General features: G+C 40.3%; 1 protein-coding gene across 1 annotated transcript; it reads left to right on the top strand.

The window, feature by feature from the left end:
* Positions 1-10,431: 10,431 nt before the first annotated feature.
* Positions 10,432-15,475, top strand: mex3b (mex-3 RNA binding family member B). The gene is made up of 2 exons (XM_060941120.1): positions 10,432-11,119; positions 12,835-15,475. Exons 1-2 carry the CDS (start codon positions 10,891-10,893, stop codon positions 14,211-14,213), a joined length of 1,608 nt encoding a protein of 535 aa, XP_060797103.1. The 5' UTR covers positions 10,432-10,890; the 3' UTR covers positions 14,214-15,475.
* The last annotated feature ends 293 nt before the right edge of the window (positions 15,476-15,768 follow it).

Genomic DNA, 15,768 nt, shown 5'->3' with positions numbered 1-15,768 from the left:
AGTGTTCCAAACATCCATAACTGTATCTGTAGTGGGCATAGCTTACTGGGAGGGTGTTTGTTTGTTTGTTTGTTTGTTTGCTAGATTGATTGATTGATTGATTGATTGATTGATTGATTTAAAAATAAAGGTCGGCAAGGGACTGCTTTTTAATTCATCTCATCTCTCATTATCTCTAGCCACTTTATCCTGTTCTACAGGGTCACAGGCAAGCTGGAGCCTATCCCAGCTGACTACGGGCGAAAGGCGGGGTACACCCTGGACAAGTCGCCACGTCATCACAGGGCTGACACATAGACACAGACAACCATTCACACCTATGGTCAATTTAGAGTCACCAGTTAACCTAACCTGCATGTCTTTGGACTGTGGGGGAAACCGGAGCACCCGGAGGAAACCCACGCAACACGGGGAGAACATGCAAACTCTGCACAGAAAGGCCCTTGCCGGCCACGGGGCTCGAACCCGGACCTTCTTGCTGTGAGGTGACAGCGCTAACCACTACACCACCGTGCCGCCAGCTTTTTAATTCCTCTCACATAATTATATAAACAAACTACTAGCCTAATTTAAGGCACTGTGATCCTGACCAGACTGTTACTAATGAAGAATGAATGCTGTAAATGCATCATTCATCATTCACATTAATGAACTTTCTTTGTCCCAAGAGCTAATCCCACCTGTGTAGTCAGATTAATTTATGGCTAGTAAGTGGTGCAGTGGTTAGCACTGTTGCCTTACAGCAAGAAGGTTCTGGGTTCAAATCTCATAGCTGAGCAGGGCCTTTCTGTGTGGAGTTTGTATGTTCTCTCCGTGAGTGTCCTCTGGGTGCTCCAGTTTCCTCCCACAGTCCAAAGGTCAACTGGCTACTCTGAGTTGCCCACAGGTGTGAATGTGAGTGTGTGGTAGATTGGTGTCCTGTTCAGGTGTAAACCACTTCTTGCCTGAAATCAGCTGAGATTGGCTCAAGCTTCCCCATGACCTTGATGGATAAGCAGATAGGTGATGGATGGATAGATCAGGATATAATGCAATGCCGGCTATCTAAACTCAGATTTGAACCAGAAGTGGATATGAACAAAACCATTATCTCAGAAAGGATTTTCATTTAATAATGAGAAATAATAATACAAAATAATGAGCATTCTATCTATCTATCTATCTATCTATCTATCTATCTATCTATCTATCTATCTATCTATCTATCTATCTATCTATCTATCTATCTATCTATCTATCTATCTATCTATCTATCTATCTATCTATCTATCTATTTGCCTGGGAAGTGATAAGGGGATATTTAAAAAAAATTAAACAAACTGAAATTGTATTTCAGTTGAATAAAAAATAAAATAAAATCTTTGAATTTCGGGCCAGCTTGTATACAAAAATGTCGATATGTGATTTTATTTTAGAGCTCAGTAAAGCCATGTTTAGGTTAGGCTACTGGAGCAAACCACTGTATCTGTATTTGAATCCATTTAAAATACATGATCTCTTCTTTCAGAATAGTGAATTTGTAATTGGTTACATCCTTTATGCCTGTATTCCTTTGTCCTTTTTTCTTTTTTTAATCCAACACAATTTACAAGTGAGATGGACTGCAACCCAAATACAGTACAACTAACCTGGGGTGGGTTTCCCAAAAGCATCGTAGCACAAAGATCATTGTTAAATGGTAGAGCGAGCATCATCATGAACACTCTCTCTCCTCGTTAAGATGCTCTTAATGTTAAGAGGCTTTTGAGAAACCCACCCCTGAACAGGATTTGGGGACTGCTCCAGGGCCTATCAGCACTGGGGAAAAACTCACAACCTACTGGTCACAAACCACCTTAAATACTACTGAGATCAAAGTTGTTGACAGTGTACATATGTACATAGGGCACTTAACAGCAATTTAGCAAACAAGCAGACTTCAACTTTATGTACAGTACTGTTGAAAAATGAGTGTAAAACATCTTTAAAACAGGCAATAACAGGAGACCTTATCAAGCACCTAAAATATATTTAAACTTTATAACAAATAAAGGACAAAAAGAACGGATCTTTTCCCTAAGAGGTGGGTAAGATCCCCTCCCTTCTCTTTGCAGTGTGAATTGAACAGCTAGTGCAATGACAGGACTAATTCTAATCTCTGGATTGCTTTATGTGAACGAAGGTTTCAGACCTTACCCCCATTCGTGTGTGTGTGTATGTGTGTCCATGCCGAACAGTATTTGTCCCCTGCAGCCTGTATATATGACCGTTACATCACTTCCCTTTTCCTGCTTTCCTGTGCTGGGGTTCCTCAGGGCTCAAACAGAGGGCCTATTTTTCCAGGCAGACAGACAAAGACAGGATTCATTCATCCCTCACTCACAGTGAAGTCACTTAGTCAGCTGTAAACGCCCGACTGTTTGAATTAGCGTGCAGTTTTAACGTAATACAGAGCTGAACTGTAACACACACTCCTTCTTGCTATTGTTTGTCACAATTTGTGTTACAGGGTGGCTGAACTTGGCACGGCTGGCACGGTTTGCCCGGTGAGCCTGCAGCAAGAGTAGCACAGCTTGTCCTACTCATTAAGAGTGTAATTAGCACTCCACTTCAGCACTTCCTGCTCTACTTGGTTAGCATCCACTGATTCTGGATTCAGCTTTCCCTTCTATACACATAAACATAATATTTATTCAATATTTATGTTTTTATTCATTTGGCAGATGCTTTTTTTTCTACATTAGGCAGAATCTAGTCCAAGCTATATCCAAAGTATATCCAAAGACCTGAGCATTAAAAAATAATATTTTAATATATATTTACTTGTTCACATTTATACTTGCTGTTATTTTATTTCAGTTATACACGCACGCACACACATTTTCTATGCCACTTAGTCATCAAGGTCACAGGTGAAGCTGGAGCCAATGAGAGGCAGGGCTGAGAGGTATATACACACACACACACACACACACACACACACACACACACACACACACACACACACACCTATCTATCTATCTATCTATCTATCTATCTATCTATCTATCTATCTATCTATCTATCTATCTATCTATCTATCTATCTATCTATCTATCTATATTTTTTTCCAGCTGTCTGTATGAATGGTTTTCCCCAGTAATTACCCCTATTACCTTACACACTAATACTTTTTACTTGCCTGCCTCAGAGCTCCAGGATGCAGAAGATGACGCATGTATAGGTTTAGGTCTCATGTTTTTTCCTCTCTCTCTCTCTCTCTCTCTCTCTCTCTCTGACAACCTTCCAGTCAGACTTATTCAGGGTGGATCATACAGTGAGTCAAATTCCGCAGCAGCATTCATAACACGGATGAGAAAGAGAGGTAGAGGAAGAGGTGGAGAGGTGGAAGGATGGATTAGGCAGTGTAAGGTGAGGGGAGGAGGAGTGATGCATTATGGGTGATCAGCCCCAGCTGTCCTGCCGTTCTGCTGCATGCTTCTCCAGCCGTCTGGCAGGCAGCCAATAGGAGGTGGCAGATTCAGTGCCACTCCAGTTCAGTGTGTCAGTGCACACACACACACACACACACACACACACACACACACACACACACACACACACACACACACACACACTCCCCCTGCACCACTGCAGCAATGGCCTACTTTACCTCTTCCTTCTGGATTGTATGCATGCATGCATGCATCCACACACACACACACACACACACACACACACACACACACACACACACACACACACACCAAATTGAACCAACCATAATAGACATAAAGGGCTTATGATAAACAACAAGGCAGTGATGCTGCTTGTCACAGTGATGTGAGTGTGTAACATTTTATTGTATGAGTTAAGTTCAATGGAGCAGATTACAACACGTACAAAAACACACATTTGCATGCATGCACACTCTAAATCCATGAATGAATGTGGATTAGAGGGCAACTCGGGCTGCAAATCTGAATGTGTTTCCTCATCCTGCATCACTCTCACACACACACACACACACACACACACACACACACACACACACACACACACACACACACACACACACACACACAGAGCCCTCAAGGGGGAAAAAAGATGATCTCAGAGTCCACTGACTACTGTATTTCCTCTAAACACTCCGCTGCCCTGCTCACTGTGCACACAGGCACCTGACGCTTTTTCCTTTCTCTTCGTTTCTCCCAGACAGTAGAGGTTGAAAGCTAGCAGGACCTCTCTAACATGCTACGTTAAGCTTCCTTTCCTTGGTAAAGAAAATACAGCTAATATGCAATTAAGCTTATGAGTAACAGTTAATGCCAGACAGCAAATATCAGTTACAATCCAGCATCCATCTTCAACAACCTAAGGTAAATGTCCTATAAAAAGAACCTGAGGTTTACAGCTTATTTAATCACCAGGTAGTCATTTGGTCTCTTTTGTTGGAACCCTGCCTTCACATCGTATAATACTAACTGCAAATCTGCCAATTTAGGATTGGCATGCTATAGGCTTACATTTTAAAATTTGTAAGATTACTACAAATTTTGTAAGCACGTTCCTCATAAACTCAAATTGGGATTAGCCATATCAAGGTGTAACAATATTATTGGCATTGAAGTGAGAGAACGAAGGAGCTATATGTTTTCTCTGTTAATCACCCTTATTATGTGATCGTTTTGTTGTATTGTTCCAAAACTGCCCATTATTGTAAGTCTAGTATTGGCTTGAAGAGAGTTAGCTACTGTTAGCTTGCTAGTCATACATGTTAGCTATTGCATCCAGCTATCTAGCTCAGCAAACTCGAATTGCACAAATATGCGAGGTAGATGAGGCAAACATGCATGTTCTTCACAATATGTTACTTAAAAATCACTCACATGATTACTCACACAGATTACTTGAAAAAAAAATTTGAATTGTTCAAAATTTGCTCCAACTTTACAGCACATTCTGATAATGAAGGAATGTGGGAAAGACATAAACATGTTCCTATGGTAGATAGCTGCTGGTAAATATGTAACGTCATGGGTTCACAATGCCTCAGCTAGCAAACAGAGCAATTATAGTGATGTTATATGATAGTACAGGAATCACATTTGCTCACATGCAGCACTCTACTGACTCCAGGGATGTATTTATGTTTGATTAGTGCTATTTGAATAGGCTTGTCCTTAGGGACAGCTCACCTTCATTTGTCTTTTGTGCAAAGAGAGAACAAAGAACGAATCTGCCAAGTGTGCTTAAAGGCTTGTGCCAAATATTTCACATACCTGATTCAAATGGACACCACTCACAGAATGATAAATATTGATGGAAACCAATTCCCAGATATATTAAATGTTTTTTTTTTTTTAAATAAAATGTATTCATGGTAGCGTAGGTGAAATCCCATCTGGAATTTGAAGCAAGAGCAAAAAAAATTTGTGGTATAGGGTGTATTTCACTATGATCTGCACAATGCCGCAGAGGAGAAAATTAACACATCCATATTGTAAGTGATGTTATTGTTCAGTTTTGTGTTTCTTCATTTTCCTTATTTCAGAAATGCTTGAGCTGTCCCACAGAGATCTTAGGAAGAGAATGGAAAGGGTCATTTTTTAGATAACCTCTGCTCTTTGTGTGTGTGTGTGTGAGAGAGAGAGAGAGAGAGAGAGGAACACTGACTGGCTGAGAGGCAGTTAACCGTAACAGAGGCTGAATTCCCTTTGTTTTCCACAGACTGGGAGTGCTGTTGATTGCTATTGGATATGTAAGCTAATATTTAGGAATAGTTACATGAGTACTAGTCTGTTGCTTTGAGTATAAAAGGATGGAATTACATCCAGCAATTAAATATTTAAAAGCACTTGTTTCAGTATTTACTTGAGAAAAAAAAGGTATGTATGAATATGGAACTATTTTGGTGGCAAATGTTGCAGAACAAGTACCCAATAAAATATTTCCCTGTCTCAACAGGACACGCTGCAATGATGCATGTATGGTAGCACGCAGGCACTTTCCATCTTGAATCTCAAATCAGAACGGCCTTGTGTGAGTAGCTCTGAGATCGTACATGTGGAGTTTGCATAATGCCCCTCCAGATGTTTCCCTATACAGCTCCAATGGAAAAAGAAGAAGGCAGAAGGGGTTAAAGAAGCATAAAAAAGGGGTGAGTATTAAATAAGAGAAGCTTGGAGCATAATCTCAGGTTTAGAAGGGCAGTTTGAATTAGCATAGCTATTGTTCCCAGGACTCGAGGTGACAAAGCAGCTGCTTCTCATTTCAGTGCCACTGAATTGGTTTGAGATTTTCTTTGTGAAAGAAGAGGAGCACCCCCACACATACACCATGTCCTGAGCTATAAAAGGTAGTTGTACACCCAGATGAGGAACTACTGGGAGAAACACGGACGTCTAGCACTTATATACAGGGGACGAACACATTGCTTAGGTGTGTTGTTAATGTTTAATCAGTCAAGCCCAGACTTGTCTGAAAGGAGTATTGATTGAACTGATTGTATTATGTATTTGGGCTCGGGTCTAGGTTTTGGGTCACAAATGGAAAGACTAGACTTGTAATTTTCTCAGCCTTCCTTGTTTTGAACTAGAATCAGGCAGTATAACAATATAACAGCAGTATCATGTCCTGAATTGCTTTTCTGGGTGCGTTTTATATTAACAGTACTTCTACAATATCACTCTACAACATCATTCGATTCCTCCATTACATAGACTAATGCACCTAATTACATACTTGACTCACGCCCTTTGTTCCTAATTTTTTCTTTTCTTTTTTTGTCATTTTTGGAAATAAAAATCAATTCAGGACACAGTTTTTCATATTGTGCTGCTGCATTTTTGATAGTATTGTGTATCATTATCTAAATGAAACAGAGAATTTACATACTGCAAAAACATTTTCAAGTATTGTGATATAACTCTATCATATGCATGATAAAGAGTTATGAACTGCATGTCTCAATTTCTAGATTGTTGAGTACCAAAGGACAAAAAACATGGACATATGATTTATGTCTGTGAAGGTTCTTAGTCATCCAGGTCATCGTAAACCGTAGGTGCTAAAGAAGACAACTGGACTTGCTTGAAATCCTTGAAGACATTTCACCTCTCATCCGAAAGGCTTCTTCAATTCAGACAGCTGGACGTATGATTGTTTTTCTTCTTAGTGACTATGGTCAAACAGAGGCTACAGAACTTGATGTTGCATCATTTCTGCTTTGTTGGTGTTCACGGATTGAGTGACGATCATGTAAATACTGCTCAATGTCCCAGACTGGCAACATCCCAAAGAAATGAGCTGTGTTTGACCATAGCAGTTACCTCTTAGGAGTCAAGGAGAAGAGAGGCGGACGGATAGAAACAAAGAAAAACACACACACACACACACACACACACACACACACACACACACACTCTGAACTCCAGGACAAAGCATGTCTGGGCATGTAGTTGTTAGTCACTCTTTATTAAATAACAATGTTGAGAATGGGATTATAACTTTTGATTTCACAAGACAAATAAGAAACCTGATTGTTGAAAAGTCTACCAGAATGGAATGTTTATTTTCAGAAGCTGACACTATCATTCCATATCCAAACATATCGACTTTACTGGAAAAGGTGAATGAGCTGTTTACAAAATTTTTACTTTCAGTGACTTTTAGATAGTCATGACAATCTATTGGACTAAGTAGGTGTGTTTACAGGACAGTTACAACACTGTATACTTAACTTCAATTGCCTGTATTGTGAATTTGTACTCCTTCTTTTACAACCTAAACAAACAACTGATCTGTTATAACAACAACAGCACTGGTCACTCTAATAGATGAATAAAAGGCAATATAAGTAAACATTCTTACACAATATCCATTTTAATTCCAAATAATATATAAATCTACATGAATCAGTGACAGCTAGGTCTGTTTGACAAGCTTACACTGAAATGTTTGTAAGAAGATACATAACAATCTGATAACAACAACACTGATCACTCTAATAGATGAATAAAAGGCAATATAAGTAAACATTCTTACACAATATCCATTTTAATTCCAAATAATATATAGATATACATGAATCAGTAACAGCTAGGTCTGTTTGACAAGCTTACACTGAAATGTTTGTAAGAAGATACATAACAATCTGATAACAACAACACTGATCACTCTAATAGATGAATAAAAGGCAATATAAGTAAACATTCTTACACAATATCCATTTTAATTCCAAATAATATATAGATATACATGAATCAGTGACAGCTAGGTCTGTTTGACAAGCTTCCACTGAAATGTTCGTAAGAAAATACATAATCTGATAACAACACTGATCACTCTAATAGATGAACAAAAGGCAATATAAGTAAATGTACTTACACAATATCCATTTTAACTCCAAATAATATATAGATATACATGAATCAGTGACTGCTAGGTCTGTTTGACGAGCTTACACTGAAATGTTCGTAAGAAGATACATAACAATCTGATAATAACAATAACAACACTGATCACTCTAATAGATGAACAAAAGGCAATATAAGTAAACATTCTTACACAATATCCATTTTAATTCCAAATAATATATAGATATACATGAATCAGTAACAGCTAGGTCTGTTTGACAAGCATACACTGAAATGTTCATAAGAAGATACATAACAATCTGATAACAACAACACTGATCACTCTAATAGATGAATAAAAGGCAATATAAGTAAATGTTCCTACACAATAGCCATTTTAATTCCAAATAATATATAGATATACATGAATCAGTGACTGCTAGGTCTGTTTGACAAGCATACACTAAAATGTTCGTAAGAAGATACATCATCTCATTATCCCTAGCTGCTTTATCCTGTTCTACAGGGTCACAGGCAAGCTGGAGCCTATCCCAGCTGACTACGGGCGAGAGGCGGGGTACACCCTGGACAAGTCGCCAGGTCATCACAGGGCTGACACATAGACACAGACAACCATTCACACTCACACCTACGGTCAATTTAGAGTCACCAGTTAACCTAACCTGCATGTCTTTGGACTGTGGGGGAAACCGGAGCACCCGGAGGAAACCCACGTGGACACGGGGAGAACATGCAAACTCTGCACAGAAAGGCCCTCACCGGCCATGGGGCTCGAACCCAGACCTTCTTGCTGTGAGGCGACAGCGCTAACCACTACACCACCGTGCCGCCAAGAAGATACATAACAATCTGATAACAACAACAACACTGATCACTCTAATAGATGAATAAAAGGCAATATAAGTAAACATTCTTACACAATAGTCATTTTAATTCCAAATAATATATAGATATACATGAATCAGTAACAGCTAGGTCTGTTTGATGAGCATACACTGAAATGTTCGTAAGAAGATACATAACAATCTGATAATAACAACAACACTGATCACTCTAATAGATGAACAAAAGACAATATAAGTAAATGTTCTTACACAATATCCATTTTAATTCCAAATAATATATAGATATACATGAATCAGTGACTGCTAGGTCTGTTTGACGAACATACACTGAAATGTTCGTAAGAAAATACATAATCTGATAACAACAACACTGATCACTCTAATAGATGAATAAAAGGCAATATAAGTAAACATTCTTACACAATAGTCATTTTAATTCCAAATAATATATAGATATACATGAATCAGTAACAGCTAGGTCTGTTTGATGAGCATACACTGAAATGTTCGTAAGAAGATACATAACAATCTGATAACAACAACACTGATCACTCTAATAGATGAACAAAAGACAATATAAGTAAATGTTCTTACACAATATCCATTTTAATTCCAAATAATATATAGATATACATGAATCAGTGACTGCTAGGTCTGTTTGACGAACATACACTGAAATGTTCGTAAGAAAATACATAATCTGATAACAGCAACACTGATCACTCTAACAGATGAATAAAAGGCAATATAAGTAAACATTCTTACACAATATCCATTTTAATTCCAAATAATATATAGATATACATGAATCAGTAACAGCTAGGTCTGTTTGACGAGCATACACTGAAATGTTCGTAAGAAGATACATAACAATCTGATAACAACAACAGAAATGTCCTTATAAAATCTGTGTAATGATTTTGACGGGACAACAAAGGAGGGCGGGGCTGTCCGACACGCTTTCCGTCCCTTTCACCGGCTCTATCAAATCATATAGTTTTATGCAGATCACAAACATCCAATATCCAATCGTTCGTCGATATGCAAATTACACAAGCGTCGCAGCTCGGATGCTCCAATCTGGTCGCACAAAGCAAATGAAACACCGCATCACTCCGCCCCTGTATCAACACTGCCTCAGTCCGGTCCGTTCATGCAAAACAGAAGCAGCGGCTCATCGAGCACTCATCCGCCAATCCGCTCGCGGTATGCAAATTAGCCCCGCTTCTTTTTTTCCTCTGTTCGCCGCCCGGACGGTGACGTCATGCAAGCATATCCCCCCCTTCCAGTTGAGTGCCGCTGCTGCTGTGTGTCTGCAGCAAAAACTCAGAGAGAAAACAGGAAAAGCGCTGAGCGCAGGGAGGGGCACTTTCGGAGGATTAGTACCACTGCCGGCACCGAAACAATCCCCAGTACCTTCGGAATACGCTTTCTGGGGGGATAAAATCGGGAGCTCGGATTTGCACTGCTTCTGTCTGTTTTTTATTCCCAGGACCAGACAGGGAGAGAGAGAGAGAGAGAGAGAGAGAGCGCACTGATTTTTTTCTCTTCTTTCTTTTCTTTTTGTTTTTGCATCAGGGGCTTTTCTTTCCACAGCCTCCTCTTCAATCCCCACCCTTCTTTCGGTCCTTTGTCCGGTGTTGCTGATCCAAAGGAGAGCCGCCGAGAAACAGTGCGATCAGCCCCCCCTCCCTCCCCGTCTTCCCGAGATGCCGAGCTCCCTGTTCCCCGAGCTGGAGAGGAATGGCAGCGGCAGCAGCCAGGGGGTCGACGCCCTGGACGACCAAAGAGCTCTGCAGCTCGCGCTGGACCTCACCCTGCTCGACCTGGACGAGAACCCCGCGTGCGACAACGAGCCCCGGAAGAAGAGCGTGAACATGACCGAGTGTGTGCCTGTGCCCAGCTCCGAGCATGTGGCCGAGATCGTGGGCAGACAAGGTGTGCTCCTTTTTATTTTTTTTATTTTTGCTGTTTCAGATGACCATGTCTCATTAGGAGCTATTATTATTATTATTATTATTATTATTATTATTATTATTATTATTGGCCCATATGCTGCAAATGCCTTGCATGACATTCACTGTTTAAGTGGGGGTCATTATTTACATGCAGTCACACATGATGCATGATCTTACTTTATTTTGGTCTCACAAAAGGAAGGGAGTTGCTTTGCAGCCTCTTGTGTGACACACCAGACCGGACCAGAACACACCATGCATGGGTCTTCACTCTGTTTGTCATGTTATTCGTCCTTAGTTATTTTTTTATTATTGCTTTAAAAAAAAAACATTCTCTAGTGAGAGCCAGATGCTTCACCCTTCACCATGTACAGAACTGGTATTATTATTATTATTATTATTATTATTATTGGCCCATATGCTGCAAATGCCTTGCATGACATTCACTCTTTAAGTGGGGGTCATTATTAACATGCAATCACACATGATGCATGATCTTACTTTATTTTGGTCTCACAAAAGGAAGGGAGTTGCTTTGCAGCCTCTTGTGTGACACACCAGACCGGACCAGAACACACCATGCATGGGTCTTCACTCTGTTTGTCATGTTATTCGTCCTTACTTATTTTTTTATTATTGCTTTAAAACAAACAAAAAAAAATTCTCTAGTGAGAGCCAGATGCTTCACCCTTCACCATGTACAGAACTGGTATTATTATTATTATTATTATTATTATTATTATTATTATTGGCTCCTCTAATCTTTCCAGGTTGACACAGTAGCCTGTTTTGGGAAAGTACACTTCACTGTGCACCCGAAATAAAAAGGTGTTTGTGGAGTTGTTGAGACACAACAGACCAGAGTGATAGCCTACTTAGTCTGAGATGGATCAGACAGTGCCAGTTTGTCTGTGTAGTCCTGCTTTAACACTCCTGATTCCTCCCTGACTCACTATTTATGGGGAATTTATGCACAGGTTCGAGGAACTGCAGTGTTGTTATTTTCTTGACTTGTCATTTTGCACTTAAGTCATATGGTGGACAAAAAGCACTCCCTTCATGTCTGGTTGAAAATGTGAAAGCAGGGAAAATCCAGATCCCCCCCCCCCCCCCCCCCCCCCCGTGCTATTTTTGACCTGGACCACTGTGTGTCATGTAGCTGAGCATGTGGTTTGAATTTATGGCGTGCAAAAGCTAAGCGAATCGTTGTTCTTAGATTTAAAAGCACGCATCTGCCTGCAGTCTGCAACCATTTGCGTGTAGCGTGTTTCTTTTATTTCATCATATACCATATATCTTATATTTATATTTTTGCATTCATTTCATGCTCTGCTTGACCACTTTGTCTGTTTCTGCTACTTTTGTTTGTCCTGGTTGGCTGCTGTAGAAAGGCATGTTCGCTTACTGTATGTCCTACAGGACTGCACAATATATCGTAATACTGTAAAAAAGCACATTTTTGTGTCTGTTTTGATCAAATTGACGCAAGCCAGTTGAACTGTGACACTTCACAGCTTTACAGTACACTTTTTGTTTTAATACACTGCAACACTGCCATCATGTGCATTGTAATACAATTCTAATATGTCATTTTTGACACATGTAGCCCCGGTGTAGCATGTTCCAGCATCTACCATTTCATTCTTGCTCATTATTTTTGTTTTAATTCTTTCTTTTTAATTTGTTGACATTTAGGTTGCAAGATTAAAGCCCTGCGCGCCAAGACCAACACCTACATTAAGACTCCGGTGCGAGGGGAGGAGCCCGTGTTTGTAGTGACAGGCAGGAGGGAGGATGTAGCCATGGCGCGGAGGGAAATCATCTCAGCAGCTGAGCATTTCTCCATGATCCGAGCATCACGAAACAAAAACAGCAGCATGAATGGGAGTGGTAGTGTACCTGGGCCGCCCAACCTACCAGGTCAAACTACCATCCAGGTGCGAGTGCCATACCGTGTTGTCGGGTTGGTGGTGGGACCCAAAGGAGCCACGATCAAGCGCATCCAACAGCAGACACACACCTATATTGTGACCCCGAGCCGAGACAAGGAGCCTGTGTTTGAGGTAACAGGCATGCCAGAGAATGTGGACCGAGCACGTGATGAGATTGAGGCACACATCGCTATGCGCACAGGTGCTGGGCTGATCGAGTTCGCCAGTGCTGCTGATGATAATGACTTCCACGCCAACGGCACAGATGTGGGCTTTGAAATGCATGCGGCCAGCGCCAGCGGTCATCATGCCAGCCTATGGGGCAAAACAAGTGCTAGTGCTAGTGCCAGCGCCACACCCAGCCTTGGACGCAAGCCCTTTGCCAGCTATCGCAACGACAGCTCCAGCTCTCTAGGTAGCGCCTCCACTGACTCGTACTTTGGCACCAACTACAGTCCGCCGAGTCCTGCACTGAGCTACAACAACAATAACAACAACAACAACCTGAACATCAATGGCAACTCCTTTGTTTACGGCGGCGAGATTGTATCACCTGACTGTGCTGATCTCGCATTCGATTCCTCACCTGGATTTGACCCGGCGCCTGGTTTGATTTGGTCTCAGTACGAACGTAGCATGAGCTTAACAAATAGTGCTACATCGTCGTCCATATTCCCTTCCAATGCTTCCTCTAACGCTAATGGGATTCTGGCCAACCAGAGGCGGCTGAATGGGATGAACTGCTCCACCCAGCCTCGTTTATCCCCGCCCCTTCATCATGTGGGTGGGATCAGTGATCATCCACTAGCCCGGAGGGTACGCAGCGACCCAGGCGGAGGCTCCTTAAATTTCCCAGGCTACAACAGCATGGCTTCCCATCTCCCTGGGTTGCCCTCAGATTCGTCTGCGTCCTCCTCTTCTTCATCATCTTCCTCTTCCTCCTCTTCCTCTTCCTCTGGAACGAGCCGTAAAGGCAGCCGGGACTGTTCCGTGTGCTTCGAGAGCGAGGTGATCGCCGCCCTTGTGCCATGTGGCCATAACCTCTTCTGCATGGAATGTGCCAACCGCATTTGCGAGCGCAATGACCCTGAATGCCCCGTCTGCCACGCTGCAGTTACTCAGGCAATACGTATATTTTCGTAATTAAATAAACAATTGAAAAAAACGATAACAAAGACATGACTATGATAGCAACAAAGATAGCACCACGACGGAACGTTTAACCACAGACTCCTGTTATGGCTTTATGAAACTCCTAATAATAACGCGTCTATCATACGTGTATATACATATGTATATGAAGCTGCAGTATCCAAAAAAGTGAAAGCCGAACGAGGGCTCTGGTGTCATTTGCTTATACTGTAGCTCGGGACGTATAATTTCAACCTCTAATGCATGTTTTAAATGTATTTAAAAGCCTAGTAATCTACATAGTTCTAGTAGAGCGGATGCAGACAAAGTTTTCCGCAAAGTCCGGAGAAGGGCCGCAAAAGTCTGGCCAAAGGTACGTGAGTCAGCGTGTAGACTGTTAACTAAGTCAGGCCTTTCGATTTCACCAAGGGATCGGAAAAACACATTGATAGACTTACAGCAGTGACGATACTGCAGCGGCTACAAATTATCCGAGGCGGAGTGATAACATATCCTGCATATATCTATATGTATAGAACAAATGAACCAACGAAATCCACACGTTTTAAATATTAATGACATTAATACAGATTGAAGTATTTTATTCTTTTTTGACTTGAAAGATTATATTTCATATGGCAAAGATGTTTACAGATATTTTAATTTAAGTTCAGTGAACTTTTTTGTAGCTGGGTTCAAATATGGTTTATTTTTTAGTATGGCCTTCGGGCAACGAACACTGTATTATTTTAATATCACACGGAAAATGTGGATGGATGATCCGAATCATGGTGTGTACTTGCATTTAACAGTATTCTGTTGGGACTGAGGGTTTCGAGGTTCAGCAAAAAAAAAAAAAAAATCTTTTAAATCTGTTTCACCCAGCATATTTTTTATTCAGTAATATAAAACATATTTTATTCTATATTATTACGAAGCATTCAAATGTATAAAACTTAGTAAGTTGGACAAAAAGGAAACCATTTATGCTTTCTAAAAATTTGTATGAATTAGATTCCAGTGGGTATTACAGACTTCTGTTGCACCACTATAGTTTTAGTATTTCTATTTTAATACGTTTGTTTACCACTTGTTTATGTATATGTAGGTGAAGTTACTTGAGCGTAAAAGTACTTTATTGAGCAAAGTTTAAAAACAAAGTATATTTTATTTTATGATAAAAAAGGCCTTTAACCTCATGGTCAAATACTAATATTATATTTGCTGAAACAAGATTTGAAAAATGTATCAAGAGTTTTATTTTTCTGACATTTAAAGTTCTACATGATAAAGTAAAACTTAAGTAATGGTGCTACTTCATGTTTTTTTAAGTATTTCTATACAAGTCCAATAAAATGGTACATGAAAGAAGTGTGTTGCTTCAGTCATTACACAATGTTAACTGACATTATGTGTTAACAGACGTTACAGTCAATATATACCAGTTTATAACTTATTTATAACACCTGAGTGACTTGACGTGAAGTATACTCCGTCCCAAACACTACTGCTCTTACACATAGAATTTGTTCTAACAAGATTTCCTGGTAATCGTGTTGTTGCTGTT

Source organism: Neoarius graeffei, chromosome 15 (genome assembly GCF_027579695.1).
Source record: "Neoarius graeffei isolate fNeoGra1 chromosome 15, fNeoGra1.pri, whole genome shotgun sequence".
Classification (NCBI taxonomy): domain Eukaryota; kingdom Metazoa; phylum Chordata; class Actinopteri; order Siluriformes; family Ariidae; genus Neoarius; species Neoarius graeffei.
Note: the sequence above shows the minus strand (reverse complement) of the source record. Positions and strands in the feature narration are given on the sequence as shown.